General features: G+C 41.1%; 1 protein-coding gene across 5 annotated transcripts in view; it reads left to right on the top strand.

The window, feature by feature from the left end:
• The first annotated feature begins 3,854 nt into the window (after window positions 1–3,854).
• Window positions 3,855–22,862, top strand: part of ptprub (protein tyrosine phosphatase receptor type Ub) — a 204,966-nt gene continuing 185,958 nt past the window's right edge. For 3 of the 5 annotated variants that reach the window (XM_028980630.1, XM_028980632.1, XM_028980633.1), the window contains exon 1: window positions 3,855–4,175. In XM_028980630.1, coding sequence (XP_028836463.1) covers window positions 4,103–4,175 — 73 coding nt within the window. In that variant the 5' untranslated portion in view covers window positions 3,855–4,102. The remainder of the gene's footprint in view (window positions 4,176–22,862) is intronic. The other 2 variants (XM_028980631.1, XM_028980629.1) reach the window with 1 other exon arrangement.

Genomic DNA, 22,862 nt, shown 5'->3' with positions numbered 1-22,862 from the left:
CAGAAAACCCCAAAATAAAAGAAAATAGAAAGGGGTAGAGGAAGAGAGAGAAAAGCCAGAAACCAGGCTTCAGAGAGGCCACCTGGTCCAGGAGAAACAGGGAGAGAGCAAGCAAGACTCAGAAACTGGGGGAAAAAAAAAACAGTTCCCGATGGAAGAGGAAAAGTCAAGAGCCCAGAAGAGAAAATTCTTTTATACATTTGGCTCCCAAAAAGTTCCCACAGACCAATCAGGATCTTTCCTTTGATGTTTCCTGTGTTGTTTCCTTCTCTTCGTGGGGCCTCATGCAAATGGCAGGCTTTTCATGCCTATTTTCTGGGGGAGGCCGTTTGATAGGGACACAGGTGGGGGGCCTCTATGCAAGACAAAAGCACAGAATGCCATGGACCTTTGACTTTTTTTAATTTAATATTTCTGCAAGCATTTTCAATTTTTTATGAGGGGGGGTTGACCTCCATGGACAGTATGGAAGGCCAGCAACCTGTTTATTTTACCTGGCTGTGCTGTATAAATTGTTCACCTGTTCTTGTTCTTTTTTCCTTCTTTTCCTTCCTTTTTCCGTTTACAATTCTTATTTTAAAGAGAAACGCACTTGCTGACCTTCAGCCTTAGGACCATCTATAGTGAGTGGAGAGACGTGAGCTCCTTTCATGGCATTTGTTTGGTCACACGGGTCAACTGTGACTGGAAGGAGGGTGTCAACTTGCGTGTCCTTTTGGCAGACTGGTCACAGTTTCTTATAGCCGTTCATTTGGATCAGGTGATGAGCTCTGTAAACACTTATACTGTACTAAGCTACACAAAATGCTATTTTCTGTTAAATGTTATTGTAAAATATAAAACATTTCTATAGAACTAAAAGGTCAAATTTTTTGTGTGTGAGAGATCAGCACACTGGTACTGTTTTGGAAAATTAGAGGGGCTGGTGTTGTTTAATGAAAATAAAAATATACTAATATTTTGGACATGTGCCGAAGGATAATAATGATATACGCCATGATAATCAGACAGCAAATTTAAAAATAAATTAATAAATATATCACAAAATATTAATGCCTGACTTTCTTCAACTCCATTCTCAAGCTATAAAAATTCAATTGTAATTGGAATACTTCAGATATTAAGAAATATGGATCTGGTACCTTTTTTGCCACCAGCAGAGGGAGGTAAAAGCAGAACCTGCCCAATTTGGCACTTCGTTGTCAGTGCATTACTAAGCAGAGGGGACTTGGACTCACCTCTGTTTAGAAACCTGTGCCCTTTTTTCATCTCTGATGAGCAGTATGATCTTAAGCCTAAATGGGTGTGTTAAAAAGAGCCTGGTGCAATGGGTACAGCACAAGGGCAGCAGAGTCTTTGTTATGCAAACGGCAAAACCTTCCAAAGCTTCAAAAGCCATTCACAAAAAGAGGCCAAAAGGATAAAGGTGAAGGTTCTTTGGCTACTGAAGGCTTTTCTTTGTCAACAGGAGGGCTGCTCTAGTGAATGAGATGTCCTCTTTTTGTCATCCACAACAATGCAGCGAATGGTGTTAACTGTCTCTGTGTAATTAAAATGTCATGAAGAGATTGTGCACCACTGCAGCTTCATTTCCATCCCCCTGTGATTGGAAAGGCTGGCAATGGCAGCTGTTAAGGAAGCAGCCCCGTAATCAAAGGTTGCCGGTTTGAATCCACTGCCACTGACCAAAGCACTGTCCCCACACACTGCTCCCCGGGCGCCTGGGGGCAGTGGTGGCCTAGCGGTTAAGGAAACGGTCCTGTAATCAGAAGGTTGTCGGTTCGATTCCCGATCCGCCAAGGTGCCACTGAGGTGCCACTGAGCAAAGCACCGTCCCCACACACTGCTCCCCGGGCGCTTGTCATGGCTGCCCACTGCTCACTCAGGGTGATGGGTTAAATGCAGAGGACAAATTTCACTGTGTGCATCGTGTGCTGTGCTGCTGTGTATCACATGTGACAATCACTTCACTTTCTTCTTGTCATGGCTGCCCACTGCTCACCAAGGGTGATGGGTTAAAAGCAGAGGACACATTTCATTGTGTGCACCATGTGCTGTGCTGCAGTGTTTCACAATGACAATCACTTCACTTTCACTTTAATCCCTGTTATATGCAAAATACCAGCTATGTATATAATTTGCATCTAATGATGCTGTCCTCAGTTCTCCAAATGCCCTTCGGTGCATCAGCAGTATTAGTATAGGAATGGAAGCTACTCACTCCTTTGCTCTTGTGGTGTCAGATTAAACAATTTGAGAGGCAATCCATCACTCTGTCCCCTGTTTGTAACTAAACACATTTGAGGCTCAACTGTTGTCTTCTTTTTCAGGCCCCAAATGTGTCAGAGCCTGACTGTATGCGCCTCTCTCCTTTTAATTCAATTGTGCGACTCACCTATTCATCTGAGGCACCCCGAAACACTGACTAACTAACTAGATGATGTCCCACAAATAGTGCTTTGATTATATTTTTGTTCTGCAGGGTCAGGTTTGCAGTGTCAGGCCATCTGCTGATTTCCTCTGACATTGTGTAAGCTTTTGGGTTTGCAGAGTCAGAAAGAAACGTTAGTTGTTGCACTTGTGGGAACAACTGCACTCTAGATGACCTCAATGACATATTAAGAGGTGCTAGAGGACAATAGCTCTGGCACAGCAACCGTCCCTGTGGGGAGTAGGTGAGCTGTTTCTCCCATCTACGTTCTGTGCCAGGAACAGGTAGTTCATGTGCTGCCACTTCTATTGACTTATTCTGGGGACCAGGTTGTTCAGGGCGGGAACTCCAGAAATAAAGCCTTTCTTTTTTACATGACCTCTCTTCACAAGGGACACTTAATGTTAATTTAGGAGAAAAGGGACAGCATGATGCTGATTGAAAAATGACTTAAAACACCCGACAGTAAAATCCTGACAGTAAAATGGGAAAATGTGACTAAAAATGCGTTATACCTTAACAAAAAGGTCAACCTAGGCCACCGGGTAAACCAATATTAAACTACTTTTAAATAGATGTATTTAAAATTCCTCAGTATATGCAGAACACCCTTCTCGTGTTTTTAGATTTATTGATGCCCTTACTGCTGCTGTGACATAAAAAGATTAGACTAAACCGTGACATCAGAGCCATTCCGATAATGTGGTTGTGTTCTATAACATCCCAGTAAGGTTCAGTGTTATATAGAACTATGAATATGAATAATCAGCAACCTTGTAGCCCTTATTCGCTCTTTTTCATTTCTTTCCCTGGGGGGCACAGTGGAAATTCTCTCCTCTGATGAAAAATCAGAGTGGCAGAGGTGAAAAAGAGACACATTTCCAAACACACTCCTCTCATAAAGTGACAGGGAAAACTAGCTGGGGTATGTGAGCTGGAAAAATGTCAGCTGAATCTCTGACTGTATGCAAATGTTTCATGAAGTTCATGAATAGTGTTTGGATTGTAAACATGTGGCTTGGCAAACGTGTATGAGGGAAAAAGGAAGATGACCGAGGGGGCTACAATTAGTCCTTACAATTAGTAAGGACGGCCCATGTGGGTGGATTCTGACTCGAGCCCTATCCAGATCTCACCTATGCACATTAGCAGACAGCAGGGATTCTATATATGGGCTTATTATGATTGAATGTTCTTTACCTTATGCCAGACCTTTAATTCAAGCAGGGTTTTGTGCCAGAACCGGTTCTAACCAGATTTTTTTATGACTCACATCTGTGCCATGATATGTCCAATATCTGGAAAATGAAATCTCAACCCTGCTGGTTTGAGTGGACTAGACTAGTGAACTACGCCGCTAAAAGCATATTTTGCATCTGGTCGCCACAGCATCACGCCACGGCATCTTTGGCGCAACGTGCACCGCTTGGGGGCGCCAGCGGCTCACTTTTACACCTGGCGTGTCACTCGCAGGAAGATATGCGTAGGGGGAAAAACCAAGTCTTTTTTCAACTGTTTATCCTGACGTCACGTAGCGCCGGTCGCACCCCCTTCCCGTTCCAGACCGATCCCGGAGAATCTGTCGGTCTTCGGCGGGAATAGCAGGGAATCTGCGCGGCTGGACCGACTGGCGGAGAAGTTGAGACCCCCAGACTGGACTAAAAACGCACGATGAACACCTGCACGCTGTTCCTGATCCTGGCCGTGCAGATCCACGCGGATCCTGGCGTAGAAGGACCAACAGGTAAAGAACAACTCCATGCGCACCAAGTTCGGAGGATTTTCCGCGAGTTTCTGGAAGTTGGGTGCTGCTTTTTATGCTGCTGCAGGACGCCGCCTGAGCTCTGGAGTATGACGCGCTGCGAGATGAAATATAATATTCTGTTATTAAGCAGCAAGCATTATTACAGTGCTAAAACTGGTTTCTTTGGATTCTTTTTAAAAGAACTTCTATTTGTTATTAATGTTCATTTTGCCGAACTTGTGAAGCAGAAATGGCACAAGGTCCGACTTGTGTCCAATTGTTATTTCACCTCACTGTGAAAGAATTATAATGAATCCTGTTAATTAATTAACAGAATCCTGTACATTGTTTATGTGTTTTACTAATCTTCATAAAATATGTGCTACTTTTATTACAACATGTTGTTTGATGGAAGAATGAAATTAAGTGAGAGAAAGCGTGTGCTTTGCATGGTGATATGTGTGTTTTTTTTGGGTTGTGGGTCTTGAGGACACAACATTACACACAGTACAATAGACTAAATATTCTGTAAAAAGTTCTGTAGACTCAAACACACACACACACACACACACACACACACACACACACACACACAAACACAGGTTGTTAAGGTTCAACTCACCTGTATGTGTTTTTAAATATTGATCCTGGGAATAGGGGGCAGATATGGATTATTTTGTGTAGGTATTTGAAGCGGTCATGTGGGGCGTGCATTGTCTCTGTGCTGCTTTTGTGCGGTTAATCTCCGTTATTATCTGCGCCAGTCATTTCCGCCACCGCGTTATCTGCTCCAGATCACACCCCCCAACCCCGATCTGCAGCAAACAGAACAATCCAACCTCACTGTGTGCATCTCCTCCACAACTTCATTACATAAAGTACAGCGTGAGAACTGACCCTGCATCAGCTGCGCCACGCAAACAACATTGTAGCATTATTTAAATTATATTAAATGATTTATACACATCGTGGGACATGATGTCCATGTGTCCTTCAGTTTACCTTCTCTTTGTTGCTGAGATGAACAGGAGTTTGAAAGCTGCTTCATGGAACAAAGTTGTTCCTGCTTGTACTGAGCAGTTTGTCCTTCATGAGATAAATGCATTGAATTTGTTTGCTGGAGAGGGGAAATCAAATGAATCGATCACTTTGTGCTTGGAGAATATTTTTCTTCATTTTAATTCCTCCGCAGCCCCATCAAATGGACAGCATGGTGATTTATATCTGAAATGCTCTTCTTGCCCTGCTGTCCCAAGGACATCTCCATGCCATAGAGCAGCCAGGTTGAGCGTGCAGACATTGTTACAAGCGGTGGCGCAGAAATCGCACTGCCGAATGATTTCTGTAATGAAGTGAGAAAGGCTGATCATTAAGACGAATGGTGTGCAATATGCAAATAATTAAATCACATGAAGATAATTAAAAGAGCTGGACTGGAACAGAGGGTTGCACTTGAGCGTACTGAGGGTGTCATCTGAAATGTGTGGAGACCATTTTGTTGCTTTTAGCTTCACAGTTTCATCTCTGAAAACTGTGCAGCACTTTAGCAGCACTTTAGCAGCTTTTTTCATCCTGCTGTTGAGTTACTTCTCCTTAAAACTTTAGCTTTAGGCAGACGTGAGTGGTGCACAGTCAGTAGTTTCACCTATCAGGTGAACAGTCGTGCTGAGCTTCTTTGCACAGCAGTGTTAGAATGACTCAACATGACCGTGAAGGTGCAGCAGCTTCTATGAACCCCTGAGCAGTATGGTTGGCAGTATTCTCCAAAAATCTCCTATGATCACCACAATAAATTGATGAGTTGAATTTGCTTCACATAGTGTACAACACTGTATTTAAATTTGCGACATGAATATTACTTACAACTTATTGTTTTACTTACAAAGCATGTCACCCAGCATCATGCTTTATTAATAACCTCAAAGTACTGCATCTGCAATGTGGCTGTGTCTATTGGATTACTTTGTTAAGATGTGAAATTAAGAAGTGTACTGGAATTGTGCTGGGAGATTAACTGATGCTGTCAGTAAGGCACATCAAAACCAGAAAAAAAATAATGCAGCTAATTTGAGAATAATGCTAAACTATTTCTTTTTTTAATAATCATGGTTGGTGCTGACCTGATACTTAAATACATGGGGCTTTAGAAGAAAACTCTGGCCCCTCTATTCTTCTTTCACAATAGATTTAAAATATTGAACGTTTTTTTTTTTAAATCTGTGCATCCATTTTGGGGTCAGAAAGCAAAAAGAGCCGTTCTACATATGATTCTTGTAGAACAGCTCTCTCCTGCAACTTTACACAAGGCTAGTCCACCCCAGCCCAGAGTTTAAGATCATCTACCTTCATTTGAAACTACTAAGAGCTACTACAAACTTGATATTAAAAAAGCTTCTGTTTTCATGGGTTTTCACAACATTTAGCCTTTAATTGAGTCATATATGAGTGATTTGTTGCATAAAAATATAAAAACTGATAAAATAAGATAAGTAGAAGAGAGACTGGTGGAATAGTGAATGCTGCAGATGTGAATTTGAGGTAAGCAGCTGAGCCATTGTGAAATGCTTGGAACAGAAGAAAGCGAGTTTTGATTAAGTATACAGGTGACTTTTTGTCCTGCGTGCTGGTTCTCCTCATCATGATGCCTGTACTGCCTCATTCAGACAGAGAGTCAGAGTAAACCTGGTTGGGCTCTGAATGCAGAGTGCCGACAGCACCTGGATTTTGGGAATGCACTCGGCTCTCAGACAGTGATTAATGGGGTTGGGTTCATTGCAAAGAGGGAGGAGGGCAGCTGGGCCTTCAGAGAATCTGAGCTGGGCACCCCGAGATGTTGGACATCGCTCGGAACAGCAGTCTGTGAAGACTGAAGGATGCCAGTGCAGGAGCGCCATTGCAGAAATCTGCCACTCTTCAGCATTTTTCCAGTCCCGCATTTCCTCATCCAAGAGTTCATACTAAAAAAATCCTCTTGAAGAACAGGTTTACTGCATAATGGGCCTGAAGCTGCTTGGTGTGTCAGGGATGGGGGTGACCATACACACGTGTTAATCCTTGCATGGATTTTCCTTTGGCTGCTATTTCCCCTCACAATTTTCCTTGTTATTTTTAGACCAACAGTGTACACAGCGAGAGGGCCTGATGGTTGGTGCTGACCTGGCCCAGGGTCCGTCTGATTGGTTTTGCCAGTGGTGCACTTTATCCATTACTCACTTTAACACAGCCACCAAATCGCTTTTTAATCAGTGCGTTGCTACACGGCTGAATTTATTTCCATTTTCTCCATGTATTCTACTGTACAGGAGTAAATTGCTGGGTAATTACTGCGTAAATGTGCTCTGGCCTCCCAGGAAGCAGCTAGAGCTGACAGCATGCGGAGTTGTGGAGCACCACCCGCAGGAAAATGTGATAATGGAGCACCACCCGTGAAAAAACTCTCTTTGAGTCATGTGGTCACCATAAAACAGTAGATTACAAAAATATATAAGAATATTGATACTTAAATACATGAGAAAACTCTGGCCCCTCTATTCTTCGTTCACAATAGATTTAAAATATTGAACATTTTTTTTTTTTAAATCTGTGCCTCCATTTTGGGGTCAGAAAGCAAAAAGAGCCCAGACTTGTCACGTCATATGATTCTTGTAGAACAGCTCTCTCCTGCAACTTTACACAAGGCTAGTCCACCCCAGCCCAGAGTTTAAGATCATCTAACTTCATTTGAAACTACTAAGAGCTACTACAAACTTGATATTAAAAAAGCTTCTGTTTTCATGGGTTTTCACAACATTTAGCCTTTAATTGAGTTATATATGAGTGATTTGTTGCATAAAAATATAAAATCTGATAAAATAAGATAAGTAGAAGAGAGACTGGTGGAATAGTGAATGCTGCAGATGTGAATTTGAGGTCAGCAGCTGAGCCATTGTGAATTGCTTGGAACAGAAGTAAGAATAATTGTTATTTTGTGCATTATCTGGCTGACTCTCCCCAGACACGTCTGAAGAAACAGTGTGGGTGTGTTTATCAGTGGAGGGGTGGACGATCTGACTAACATTTTACAGGAACCACCACTCAGAGAAGAATGTGACCTGGCCTGTGTGCTTATTGTTCCAGTTTTTTTTCAGCAGGGTATCGATGATTTAAAAGCCAGACCCATTTGGAGACGCTTAATGGAAAATTGGCCTAAAATGACAAGCGAGGAAAAAAGAGGCTGAATCCACAGAGAAGATAATAATAGTCGGGTCGTTGCTAATACAGGAGCATGTCAGTGTGGTTATAAGTCTTTTTGACTCAGTGCTGAGAGCTCAGTGTCTGCGGTCTGCTCTCTGTCTGATGCATGGAAATGGGCAGGTCCCGGCTGCGAAGCTGCTGCACTTTAAAGATTTGTATGCCGCCATGCCGCACTCGCATCTGAAGGGACACTCTCTGCTTTCCAGACGATTCGTCTGCCCCGCTGTGTATCGACTGCGAATCGCCCGTGTATCATTTTCCATGCCTCACACAGAGAGGTTTGCGTATTTCACTTAGGATTTATCAGACTCTTGCTGTCAGGAAAGTATTTTTCTTGGCTGTTATAAGTGGTGGTCATGGTCATTATCACTTTGCCAAATGTCATCAATTGAAGAGGCTATTCAAGAGGCTTTTCACTGCTCCTCCTCTTTACCAGCTTTTATTTTGATTCCATGCTGTGTTGGTGAGGATGAAGATGATTCTTGGGCTAGAAGAGGCCTCAGTGACTGATATAAGCGAGTTGTTCTTAGTGGCTTGGGGTTTGAGGGATCACATCTCCCACATGGCAGTTGATTCAGTGCCAAGTGGTGAAAACTGGGATAATTACATTCCACTAATTTCCTGCATTGTGCAGATATTAGGGAAAGGTCAAGGGCTGTGCCCTTCCTGGAGAAAGACGCTTTGTGGATTCCGAGAGCCGACTGGTCGTTTTTTTAAGCAAGTGTTGGACGATAATGTGTCACTGTGATTTCAATTAATCTACCAGGGGCCTGGCATCTTTCCAAAATGGGTGTATAGAACACTTTACAGTAGGAGCTTTTGTTTCATCGTGGGTGTAATTATTTTTGCTGCTGCTCTCTAGGAGTCTGTGATTAACCATTGTTTAGTGCTTGGTTGTATGAATTCTTTCTCATGGATTTTTTGCTTAAAATGAGGCAAAAAGGAAATACTTTTGTTTTTAATTGTTGTTGGAAAGTGTTGGTGTGTGTGTGTGGTTTAGTTGAAGATGATTCTTCAATATATAAATACTGTACTATACTGATGAATGTTCAGTTTCCTGCTGATTGTCGACAGACTGGTAGAGCTCAGAAGAAATTCCCACAGATAATAACACTGGGTGTAAATATAATACCACAATGAATGATGATACTGAGTGATTATCTGATCGACCTCCAATTTAACCACTTTTCTGATAGCTTACCAATCAAAATCGAATAAATGAACACAATAAAGGAAGGAGGTAGCTGTGGAGCGAGTCCCCACCTTGCACCCAATGTCTCTGTATTATATACGGATATAGATATTGAGTGGGAGAGGTTTGAAATCACCATGAAACATTTAATTTTAACTTTATATGTCTAGCATGAGACATAATAAAATGCCGCGGATATATTAAATTGTCTCTGTTATCATGCTTAAGAAGTGTTGAGGGTGGGGTGAAGCTGACTGATAAAACCCCACACAAGACCCAGTTGTTTTATCTTAAGATAATATGACAAGAAAAGCTCACAGTGTGTTGGCATCTGTCTCAGGTCAATGGAGGATATAAATCACTGCATGCCTGGTGGGTTTGAATCAGGATCGGTTATTGCTCTGTTGGACTTGGACAGAAATATGTGACCGTCTGCTGCGTGTGTATGTGTTTCTGTGAAACAGGAGCTTTAGTAGTTTGGGTAACTCTTATTGCTAATTATTCACTGTCTTTTTGTGATGAGAGGTTTTACTGGGATAAGGACATTAATCATTTCCATCGGGACAGTGGCAAATGACCCCAAAGCTAAATATTGCACTGTTGAGTAGGACATGATGGAGTTTTGCAGCTTGTGCTGCTGTTGCCCTCTGGGTGCTGTACATTATGGCAGCCGGCGTATCCATAAAACTGGATTTACGATGGCATGAATTTGCCAAACTGCCTGACTGTGACCTTTAGCGCTGTGTTTTACTGTCAGATGAAATGGAAATTGGTCTTTATGTTCTTCAATATCAGCATTTTGTTTTTTCACCTGTGTGTGAATGTGTGTGTGTGTCCCAGTAGGCTCTGCCAGCATCACGTGTTGAAAACACCTGTGTCAGCATTGTCATTTTCTCCCCATGATACTGTCAATGCTGAAGGAAGGCACATAGCCTGTGGGGTCCTAGACCTCCTTCATGTAATGCATGAGGCCAGCTCTGTGCAGGTGATATTAATGCATTATCGATCCCCAAAAGCCTGGCAAAGTCCGTTTCACTCAGATTTCATCAAAGCCAGGGCTCTGATGAGAGCCAGCAATTCTGCATAAATAATACATGAAACCGCGGCCAGTGTCTCATATTAAAGCTTTACGCAGCAGCAGCATCAGCATCAGCATCAGTGCTGTCAGAGCAGGAATTTCACATTCAGACCTCGCCCTGCAAACTGGCCTTCTGGTATGATAAAAATATATATGATGGAAATTTCACCTTCACATTGAAGATTTTAATTGACAAAAGTTTGTCTGTAGGATCCACACCATGTAAAGAGGGTTTGCAATAGTAATGTTGGAATTTTTCACTGCATTTACTTTACAGCATTTGGCAGATGCTCTTATCCAGAGCAACTTACGTTCTTTCATTGAAATCCTTTGTTTGGTTCACTAGGACCCGATCTGTCTCCCTGCCTCCCCACCCCAGGAATCACCAGGGGAAACATGGACGGCATGACACAGCTTCTCGACTTCACAGTAGCTTTCATAGGCTGACGAGAGTCACGCCTGGGGAAACAAATAAAAGATGGCGTGGACCTGGGCATAAAACTGGCATTAACGGGAAATGAATAGTTGGGGCCCGGACAAGAATGAAGCATTGAGGGAAATCGGTTGTGTCCTGAAGTGGCCAGGTCATTCTGTCACAGCAGCAGGTGATGCCATGGACATGGAGAACGCAATTGCTTGATTCGTACACTTAAAGGGGGATTTATTATAAACATGTAAACAAAGCACGCTTGGGAACACTGGACAGGACACATAACACACGCAATGACCTGACAAAGACATGATACAAAAAAGGCAGAATCATACAAAAAATAGCAGATGCAAACACAGTTCACAGTAATCTGCAGTCTGGATGCGATTTCTGGAGCACTCCACACTGTCAGTCCATGACAGTAAGCTATTTTAGTCCAAATATTTTTTAAACAGGAAGTTTTTTAGTTTGTGCTTGTAGACCTTTAATGACTTTTGCATGTGAAACTTTTTAATTTGAATGTTTTTCATGTGAAAATTCCTTCCTTTGTGAAAGGAAAATTAACATCAATCAAAATCCTCAATAAGATTACATTTAAGATTGTTACTTGCAAGCATACATTTTTACTTGTTTGGGTAGACTGGGCCCAAGCTGCATCAGTATAACAGCATTTATTGGTGATTTGCAAGTTAAAGCCACGTGTGTTTTGTTTATGTATTGCCTTTTAAAAATCAAGGAATCATTCAAATCTACATTTACATTTATATTTACATTTAGAGCATTTATCAGACGCCCTTATCCAGAGCGACTTACAATCAGTAGTTACAGGGACAGTCCCCCCCTGAAGCAACTTGGGGTTAAGTGTCTTGCTCAGGGACACAATGGTAGTAAGTGGGATTTGAACCTGGGTTTTCTGGTTCATAGGCGAGTGTGTTACCCACTAGGCTACTACCACCTTCAAGCATGACTAAATCATGACAAGCATGACTAAATCTACAAGCATGGAAACTTCTGATTTGATCCTGGGCTTATGTTAGAGTGGCACTTGGGCTTGCCTGCCATGCTACTGAAATAGGATAGTAAACATGCCCATCTGGGGCTGCCCTCATGTAAAATTGACTTATTTGCACGAGATCCTCTTGGCTGGACCCCCTCTTGCTCTATGGCCCCTTCTAATGCTGGAAATGTGAGGCGTTGTAAACCCAGAAGATTAGGGGAGGATATTCTGGGCCTGGTCAAGTACTGTGTACACACTGCGCAGTATCAGGCATCACAAGGCCCATAATAATAACTGATGGGAGCATCAACCTTAACTTAACACAAACACACATGCATTTTACTCATACACCAAATACACCCCATGTATATATGAAGGACTTTAACTGAAACTGTGCTTTGAATAAATGTGATTTGAAAATTGCAATGACTGATTATTTTTGCAACACCATTAACATCAGGGAGAGAGACAGATTTCAGGGTTGCTGCATTCATACTATGAATCAGTCAAAAGGTGTGTGCAGCAGAGAAAACAAAGATCAGGCAGTGGTCAAAATCCGTAAATTCGTTCATCAGAATGGCAAGGCTGGAGAGAGAGTCAGGGCACAGGCAAGGGTCGAGTACTAGGAGATCAGTTCATCCAAAGAAATGGCATTAGCACAAGACAATTTGGGATTATGAACGAGCGGCATTTTATTTGGTTCCCTCCGTGGTTCTTCGCGGCAGCCCGTTGTGCTTGAGGCTGCCTGCACCCCCCCTACAGGCAGGGGGGCCTGAAAGGTTCCATGACAGTTAATCAGGTTGTGTTGAAGCCCTGTGTTGTAGACAATCATACTCACCAAACCAGGTGTGTCCTAAATGAAAGCCATGCCCATTTAAAGGCGGGAAAGGACACTCAACTCATGGTATGCTATCTATATCGCTGATTCAACTGATTCAAGCTATGGCATGATACACAAGATATAGTTCATTTATTCCATTGACTGTTGGAACTTTATATAATTTAATTTTATACAAGTTATAGTTTTCATTTTAAATTTCTAATAAATAAATATTGTTCTTGTTTAGACAATTTATTTAGCATGTAGTTTTTTTTAATTGAAGACCTATATTCATATACGTATGGGCAATATACAATGATGTGTTGAAAAACAGCTGTAATTAGTTAACTATAATAACTGAATAACTATAGTTAGGCTGTGAGGTATAAACGGTATGCGATATAAATTTGGCCTGAAAGTGAAGTGAAAACCATGCCTACTTGTAGCACCTGTTACATCTGTGAGCTGACAGGGAAAGGAAGCACAGAGCTGGGACATTCTGGGAAACAATGATTCATTAACAATAAAGGAAAAATGGCACAAGGGTCAAAAATTATTTTAATATCCTCCTACAATATATTTTTTGTAAACTCTACAGCTGGATACAGAAAATCCCAAAATTTTATATAATCACTCACACCATACAAATACCTAGTATTTAACTGGTCTTATGGGTGTGACAGGAAGTCCACTTTGCTATAGACACATGTTACCCTTTCAAAAATAGAAATATTTAAATTTACTGATTAAATGATATACCTCAATATAGTGCTATATCGCACAGCCCTAACTATAGTCAGAAGTAGAAATAGAAGTAGAAATAGAAGTAAAAAATAATTTTTTTATAGTTTGGTTCCTGTCCAAAACATCACCAACGTGCCCAAACTGATTTCTCTAGTAATGCTCCCTGTTCTCCTTTATAGCCAAATATATGTTTAATGCAGGTTTATTATTAGGGTTTACTTCTATGGGCTACTTGAGGAGTATTGCTTCTACAGCCTCTCTCAGATGGTCAAATCACTGTTAAAATGCACTTTTTGTCACGACTACGGACTTACGGGGGAAGGAAGCGCAGAGGTCTGATATGCTGGGAAGGGGTTTTTATTATATAATAAACAATAAACACAAATAAAGAATGGCGCGGTGGCCGAAAACAATTTAAACAAAGGGGAGAACTTAAACTAACCCGCAGGCTTGTGGCAATTGCCAGAACTCAAAATACACAAACAGTTGTAAAGGTCAAGTTCACTACCGTTCACCAGAGTTCACAAAAATGCCGTCCCTCCTGAAGGGGCGGAAATGTCCGGCCTTTATGCGCCGTCAGGATTGGCCACCGGTGTTGAGCCCAGCTGCAGTCAATACTGACACTTTTTTGTCTCTTTCATTTTCTTCAGTGTTCCACCTTCATCTTCTCTGACCCAATGGACATATATGCTGATTCATACACTTTGGAGTAATTTCAGGAGCTTTATTAAAAAAAACCCCAAAAAAACACCTATATATATATATATATATATATATATATATACACACACACACACACACACACACACACACACACACACACACACACACACACACGTATGCACACACACAAACACACAAACAATATATTCTTACCCCTCCCTTGCCCTATCAGATCTTGTGGGTGTGTGTGTGAGTATGTCTGTGCCAGGCTTCACACCCCCGTCCCTCGTCTGCTGTATGAAATGAGTGAGATTCCTCTGTTAAGCACCTCTGTCCTTTCCCTGAAGCCTGCAGGAGCCAGAAAAGTGGGTCTGCAAGACAGATGCTCTGCGTCCTCCTCACCGCTTCCTAGAGGGAGATAATGCTGCCGTCTGGCTATTTTTAGACTGTTGGCCGATTTTCAACAAACTTCCCGTGCCGGTAACTTTGTGTCTTCCAAATCAAACTGGTCTCTTAGTCTAGCCTTGATTCATTGACTGGTTGGTGTGGAACTGGCCGCAGTGGTTGAATTTTCAGGGGCTTTAGTGCTGTCATGAGCACCGTGACACAGTGAAATATGACACTCACATGCTGCCGTCTCTTTAAGAAACCCCTCTTGTTTCGTGTTTCTCTGACTGGTTGAACCCGTCCCCCGGGGCGTTGTTAACCTAATAGTCCCGCCGCTGTCTCCATTAGGGCTTTAGCAGCACTAAGTCGTCATCAGCGGTGTAGGACCCGCAGGCGTGGAGCAGCTGCCCACGTTGGTGGGCTCATTAGGACAGTCGCGGGTTTGGCACTTCCTGCCTCTCTCTCTCGTGTCACACTTGTCTGGTCACATGCTCATGGTTGAAAGGATTTCTTGAGGAGCCGAAGGGATCCTTGCTCTCTGTCTCTCTCCCTGACTGGAGAGGGTGACAGTTCCAGGTGCCGGTTTATGGTGTCAGCTGGGACTAAATGGATGTCACTTCCATCACCTGTCGCCCTCTCCCCTTCGCACCTGCTACCAAGAGCACCATCTGCGCCAGGGTTTGTGTTTTTCCTCTGTGTTGTGGAGCTGTGAGAAGCATCACACTGGGAGCGACCCTGTGGTCACACTTTTGAGGTTTTACTCACAGCTTGTACACGTTGTTATGGGGAAACCCTCTAGGGTCTCACATTCTGTGGCTGCATTACTGCATATGTGCAAGTTCTAGCAGCCATTACAAGTTTATTGTAGATGCACTGCATGCTTCGATCAGACATTTACATTAAAACATCACAATAATCACAATTCTTCTGGTCTGGATTGAAAGACATCTTGGAGGTGATATAAAAAAACACTTTCATTTCTCGTTCATGCCCTGTGGATGTAAAGTAACTCCTTTAATTACCATGTGAAACATCATACAGATATGATTATTTTACTGATAATTGTATCCAATTATATTCTGACAGAATTGGGTTATACAGTATTTCATACTGATTCCATTCATTGTAAACTGACATTGGGTTCTGAATTTGTCTCTGACAGTGTGTCAAAAACAATGCTGTATGGTTAACATTTGACACACTGAGCGTTTCCTGCTACACAAAGCACAATTTCATATTTGATTTAAAAGATGAGCGAATTATTAGCATTCTACATTGTGCTCAAACACAATGTAGAAAATTCTGATGCTTACTAATGGCATTGGTAACTATCAAATCTAATCGATGTGCTTTATTTTCTGTAATGGAGACCTCCCTTCCTTGTGTTGCTGCTGTATGTGGGTTATCCCTTACCTGTTTATTGCTTAACTAGATTGTCCACCAGCTTTAGAGAATTTTAGAGAAACATAACTTAAATCAGCATCATAACCTGGAGAAACTAGCAAAAAAAAAAAAAAAAGAAAATTCTGAATACAATTGCAATATTTGACCCATTATACAATAGTATTATGGTTCTTTCTCACTTTAACATTTCTGTTTCTCCTACTGGTACTCGTCTGTTAAGCAAGACTGAGGTTTTGTTTGGAGTAGATGTACACTGTAAAAAAATCAGTCTATTCCAACCAAAAATATCTAGTGACCCATTGCACCTAAAAATATTAGTTTGTTAAATTGAGGTTGCGTAAACTATTTTGTTTTGTTAAATCTAAAAGCAGACTCAAATTAAATTATTACTGTGGAGAGTGTACAGATTGGCAGTGATTTATACTGTAATGCTTGAGCAGAATGTCTTGCTGCTGTGTAGAATTGTTTTATAGCTTTAGTTTTATTCTTGGAATAAAAACCGGAAATAATAAAAGTATAATAGATTAATAACTGATTAAGTAATTCGTTGCAGTTCATTACCTTAAAACACCATTGTGAATTGTGCCAATAATAAAAAAAAACAGATAAAAATGTAAGTTTTGGAATTATAACACCTTTTTCAGACATTATAACATTAATAAATGATTAGCCAGCGGTACTTCCACCAATCCAATCCATCAGAAGAGAATAGGTGTATAGGATGCAACAATGTCAAAAATATTTAGGGAGCTCAAAACCCTGTCTGGATGCAATTTCCATATCCAAAGTAAATAGGACATTTGGTCACCCTACATTAATGCTAATCTATATACCATCTGTATGTGTGTGTGTGTGTGTGTGTGTGTGTGTGTGTGTATATATATTTGATATACCCTTATATTTATTTGTGGAATTTTGAAACTTACCTGATGGTGCTTGATTCACAAATGTAGCCAATCAAATGTCTCCAGAGATCTGGATTTCTTAAAGTGACGGTGAAAGTGAAGTGATTGTCATTGTGAAACACAGCACAGCACACGGTGCACACATTGAAATGTGTCCTCTGCTTGTAACCCTCACACTTGGTGAGCAGTGGGCAGCCATGCATGGCGCCCGGGGAGCAGTGTGTGGGGACGGTGCTTTGCTAAAATCTTAACAAACCAATGAAAAGGGAAGATCAAGTGCAGCTGTGCGCTATGAGTGTCCACCAGACTATTTTATATCACGTCTGTATATGCAGGGTGACCAGATTAAAATGCGACTTGATCCGTAACAACTGGTCCTGGATGATCATTTTCCCAACTAACTTTTCAAACGTATCACTACGTTCAACTAGAAACTCACGACTCCCAAGTCAGACACGAAGCGCTGGAAAATCATCAAATAAAACAAAACAAAACAAGTGTTTGAAACTGTGTTGAAACTAAACCATTGTTAGTTCTCCATAAAAGAATTCTGTTGTGTATACACAGAGCTCACTCTTGCAACATAAACTTGTTTGCACAGTAAAAAGTTTTAAGAACACAGTTCTACTCGTCGCCTTGATTAAATTTTAGTAATTGAGTAATGAAAATTATACTGGTCCCTCTCAACTTTTTTGATACAACCACTATGTTGCGCCAGCATATATTTAATTTCAATTTAATTTTACCACAATGTTTGCAGCATAATTTTTACAGTGTATGAATCAAGTAAACAGATGAAAAATGGAAGTGTATTGCATTGTATAGTTTTTTTCGGCAGTAGATGGTTTTAGGGTGGCATGGAGCCTGGTAATGCTGTCCTGTGAGCATGAACTGACTTAAAACATCCAAAGAATTGATACCAATCAGGAGTGAGATTGTTTGACTGGGACAATCCACAGGCTGCCTGGTGGTCTTATGCCTCTAATGCCTTTGGTGTTACTAACTAACTGGCCGTAAACATTTCTCTGATGGCAATTCCATAGACGTATAAGAATTTGAGAAATACTGCCTCGTGACAAAAAACCTGGGCTGTGAGTGTTTGCGGGGGTGACTGCAGTTCTGTAGGAGGGGTTTAGTGTGTACCCACATTCTGTGACTTCCCATGGGTCACCTGGTAAGCTGCCAGCTCTCTGATGCCTACGCCAGACTGTAGCGCTGTTAGCGTCTCACATTAGAGTGCATCTGTATGAATGTGCCGCAGCCCACTGTGAGCTGTTGAACAGCGAGGGTAAGTGCTGAAAAACAGAAAAGGCTCTGGTGTGACACATCAGCGAGCTTTTGTTCCTCTCCGTCTGTGGGAGGATGGCATTGGCCTACGTAGTTGGGAGAGTCCCTTGTTTTAAAATGCTAGCATCTGAAAACATATGGCAAAGGGTTGCCCAAATTTTCGATCAATATGTTGATTTTGTGTTTCGCCTGAGCTCTGGGCTCATGTGATCCATTGAGTGAAAAACTGTGTTTTTCCACAAACCCCTAAAGATTCCAGGAATAATTGTGCCATGGTCCCCCAGATTCCTACCATTGTTTTTAAAGTCAAGAATAAAAATGTTCACTGTATGAACAAATGAGCAATACAGACAAGCCTGCTGGGCTATGTGGAAAAAGAAATGATTGATGAATGGAGCGTACGTGGAGTGCTGTCAGCTGTATATTTCTAATATATTTAATACAATTTGAATAAAGTATTATATATATTTCAGGAAGTTTGTTCAATACTTTTCCCCCATGTCATTTAATTGTGTGTGTGTGTGTGTGTGTGTGTGTGTGTGTGTGCGGCACTGGCCCCACAAAGGACCAGTGTCCTGTACATCATCTGGTCAGCAGGGTTAATTAGGCAGCAGCTTAAGCAGGGATTAGGGTGGGGAGCCGGCAGATGAGACTGGTTAGGAGAAAGGACATTAGTGGCCCTGCTGCGGTTAATGTGGGAATTAGCCCATATAGGTTGTGTGAAGTAGTCATGTGATGTAGTGACTAAGTGGTGGTATCAGGAGCTGTGGGGTTGCTTACTGCTTCCTTTCTCTCTTTTTGCCTCTGTGCTGTCTCTCACCCTGTCTGTGGGAGGCTGTGCCAGCTACCCCTGATGGAATTTTATCACAACTCTAAAGTGTTGGAAATGATGCTGCACCTCAGAAAAAAGTGTGCTCACAAGCACACACTCATGTGCATACAGATATGGAGGAAACTGAACTGAACCACTGGGCTGGTGCCTCTGGCTGGGCTGCTTTGATAGCCTCTCTATGGCCAATATATTGATTATTTAATATTAAACACTGAATGTATTTCTTTATCGCTGTAAGTTTGATTTCTGGGTGTTCATTGTGTCAGGTTTGCAGGTTTCTCTTGGTTTTATGCTCTTGTCTATATTTATGCATTCACTCATTCTTGATATACATTTGTGGCAGTGGTGGCCTAGCAGGTAAGGAAACAGACCCGTAATTGAATCCCCCAAGGTGCCACTGAGCAAACCGTTCCCACACACTGCTCCCTAGGTGTCTGTCATGGCTGCACACTGGTCCCTCAGGAGATGGGTTAAATGATGAGATCACATTTTACCTTGTGCACTAGGTGATGTGCTGTGGTGAGTCAGATGTGACAACGATCACTTTCACTCACTTTCATTTATCAGTCAAAAGTTTGGAAATGCCTTCTCATTCAATGTTTTTACTTTAGTTTTCTTATTTTCTACATTGTAATTGTACAGGGTGGGCCATTTATATGGATACACCTTAATAAAATGGCAATGGTTGGTGACATTGAACACATTTTATAAGTGGTCAGAAACTTGTAAATAATTACGTTAAACCCAAGCACACCATTGTTTTTCTTGTGAAATTACCAATACATTTGATGTGTCACATGACCCTCTTCCTATTGAAAAAACAAAAGTTGGATCCAATGGGCAACTTCAAAATGGCCACTATGGTCACCACCCATTTTGAAAAGTTTGCCCCCTCACATATACTAATGTGCCACAAACAGGATGTTAATATCACCAACCATTCCCATTTATTAAGGTGTATCCATATAAATGGCCCACCCTGTATATTGACGACCTCGAGTGTTAATATGTAGAACCAATAAACTACGTAAAGAGAAATGACAGTCTATGAAACAAACCCCACTTAATACCATTGTTTCCCTGAGCAAGACACTTATTGCTGAGTGTCTTCAGGGGACTGTACCTATAACTATGATTGTAAAGTTCTCTGGATAAGGATCTCAAATTCGTCAGAGGAACTGGCCTCCACAATCACTTGACCTAAACTCAGAGATGGTTTGGGATGAGTTGGACCACAGAGTGAAGGCCAACAAACCAACAAGTGCTCAGCACTTCTGTGAACTGTTGTAAAACCAATCAGAAGTGATGACCTCTGACTGAAAGACTGCCAAGAGTGTGCAAAGTTGTCATCAAAGCAAAAGGTATCTGCATTTTCTAAAATATAAGCTTGTTATGATCTAACACTTTTTCATGTTCGCTACATAGTTTCATGTGGGTTTCTTTATAACTTATTATAATTTATCTACAATGTAGAAAATAAACTAAAAAATAAAGAAAACCATTGAATGGAAAGCTGTGTTCAGACTTTAGACTGGCACTATATGTTTTGGTAAGATTTTTAATTTTTGCCTTTAATCTGGGAAACATTTTAAAAGATCAAAGTCAATGTTCTAAATCTTTGCAATAGGCCATAGCACCTTATTCCAGTGGTCAGGAGTCCATTGGTGTTTTCTGGCACAGACAAGCCTCTTTTCTTATTCTTCTGAAATTTGAGCAAGGTTTCACAAAAGCTTTTGACTCTCTGTCTACTGATCCTGTACCTGCTGTACAATGCCACATGATGCCACTACTGATAGCTGCACCATGAAAAATTATACTTACATTTTTATTAAAGGAAGGTAGAAATGTAGAAAGGAAGCTGGTTACAGACCTCATGCGGTGGCATGGAGGAGAGGTTGATTATAGCGATTTAACCATGCCTATTTTGTGAGCTGAAACTTTTTTTTTTGTGAGCTGATGCTTTTACTGGTCTGAAAGCAGAAATCAAACTCTATGGCATGCAAAGCACATGCTGCATTCAGTCTGAAATTTGCTTCATTCTTCATTGAGTGGCGATTATCCACAGTCAAATCAATCTTGATCAATTATTATTATCATCAATTTTTGTTGACAATGTTGACAAATCTTTTCTCCCCAAGTTATCTGTTGTTATGGCCAATGCATGCTTTTGCTACACTGGAACGGGTTCCCTCTCTGAATAATTTCTTTCCGATGTTTCTTCCATTTTATTCTCGATTTTAGTTTTCTTGGGAGTTGTTCCTTGTGTTCAGAGAGGGTCCACGTTTGAGGGGTGTCGTCTTTAGTGGCTGTAAAGCCTATTAAGACATACTGCTTGTGATTTGGGCTATACATAATAAATTGTTGTTGTTGATGATGCTGTGGTGACTTTGGGTTTGTCAGAACGCTTCCTGTCAGAATTTCCCCAGTTTCTGAGGGACTTTTGATGCTGAAGGAGACTGTACGCACTGTACAAGTGTAGGAAACACCTACACTTTAAAGTGTTGATGGGCTGTCTGTCTTTTAATTGCTGTTCATTGCTGATTTCTCACCATTTTTACAGTAACACACTGCAGTACAATACTGTTCAAATAATGCTCTTGAGGGTACGGTAGCAATGTGTTCCAGCAGACAGAGATGGTTGTAAGAAATCAGGAAACGTTTGTACACTTTGGACAATTGGGAAAGCTTGACCATCTCCATTGCTGCAATAAATTTAATATAAATTTATTGAGTCTTTGTAATCACCTCAGCCTGCACACAAAAGGTTATGATATACTGTTCTATTTCAAATGGTCTCATAATGTAACTGCCATTGTAGCTTCACTTCCCTTTTCTTCTGTAGCTCAGCGCCAGAGATCAGAGATGACTGACATCATCCTGTGAAACTTTCCATAGTAGTCTTTCCAGTGCTTTCACTCTCCAGGGAATTTTTTTTGCCACTGATCTCACCTGTCAGACCTATGGATTTCCAACAGCTCCAAAAGTCCAGAGATTATACTAAGTCATACAAAGCAGCTCAAAAATGAACCGTGAGTCCATCCTCATATCTCTCTTTCTCTAGCTCTTTCTCAAATATACTAGGGCTGCACGATTTGGGGAAAAAGACATATTGCAATTATTGAGATCAATATTTCGATATGATAAAGGGCACTTGCTTGTATATCATTGAAAAGTCGCATACAAATTACTAATAGTGAAATGTTTAATTTCAAAGTGAAACATACAAAATACTTAACAACTTGAAATGCCCAGTGCTTTCAAAATACAATATTCTACAAAATTAAATAATCACAAAAAAGTCTTTACTTTAAAAAACATTACTGTCGAACGACAAACCCTGGTAAGGCTAAACAACTGTTTTGATTATATTTGACCATTACAAAAAAATCCCGTAATATAGTTCTTACGTTTAACCAAAACGTTGTTTGGAGGCTGACTTGAACACAGGGATGCATAGCTTTGCTAGCTTAGCTAAGGTTAAGATTTTTAAACTGATGTGAATTTCTGTAGGAAACCTTTAAAGTTTGAAAAAAGTTAACTAAACAGCTAAGAACAGTTTAAATAGTTAATGCCTACGTTTAGCCAAAACGTTGTTTGGAGGCTGACTTGAACACAGGAATGCATAGCTTCGCTAGCTTAGCCTAGCTTAGCTAAGGTTAAGACTTATAAAACGGGATTTTATAATCGCCAAATATATTTAAAACAATTGTCCAGC

This window comes from Denticeps clupeoides, chromosome 5, assembly GCF_900700375.1.
Source record: "Denticeps clupeoides chromosome 5, fDenClu1.1, whole genome shotgun sequence".
NCBI classification, from domain to species: domain Eukaryota; kingdom Metazoa; phylum Chordata; class Actinopteri; order Clupeiformes; family Denticipitidae; genus Denticeps; species Denticeps clupeoides.
The sequence above is the reverse complement of the archived record's forward strand: the minus strand, read 5'-3'. Positions and strand labels throughout refer to the sequence as shown.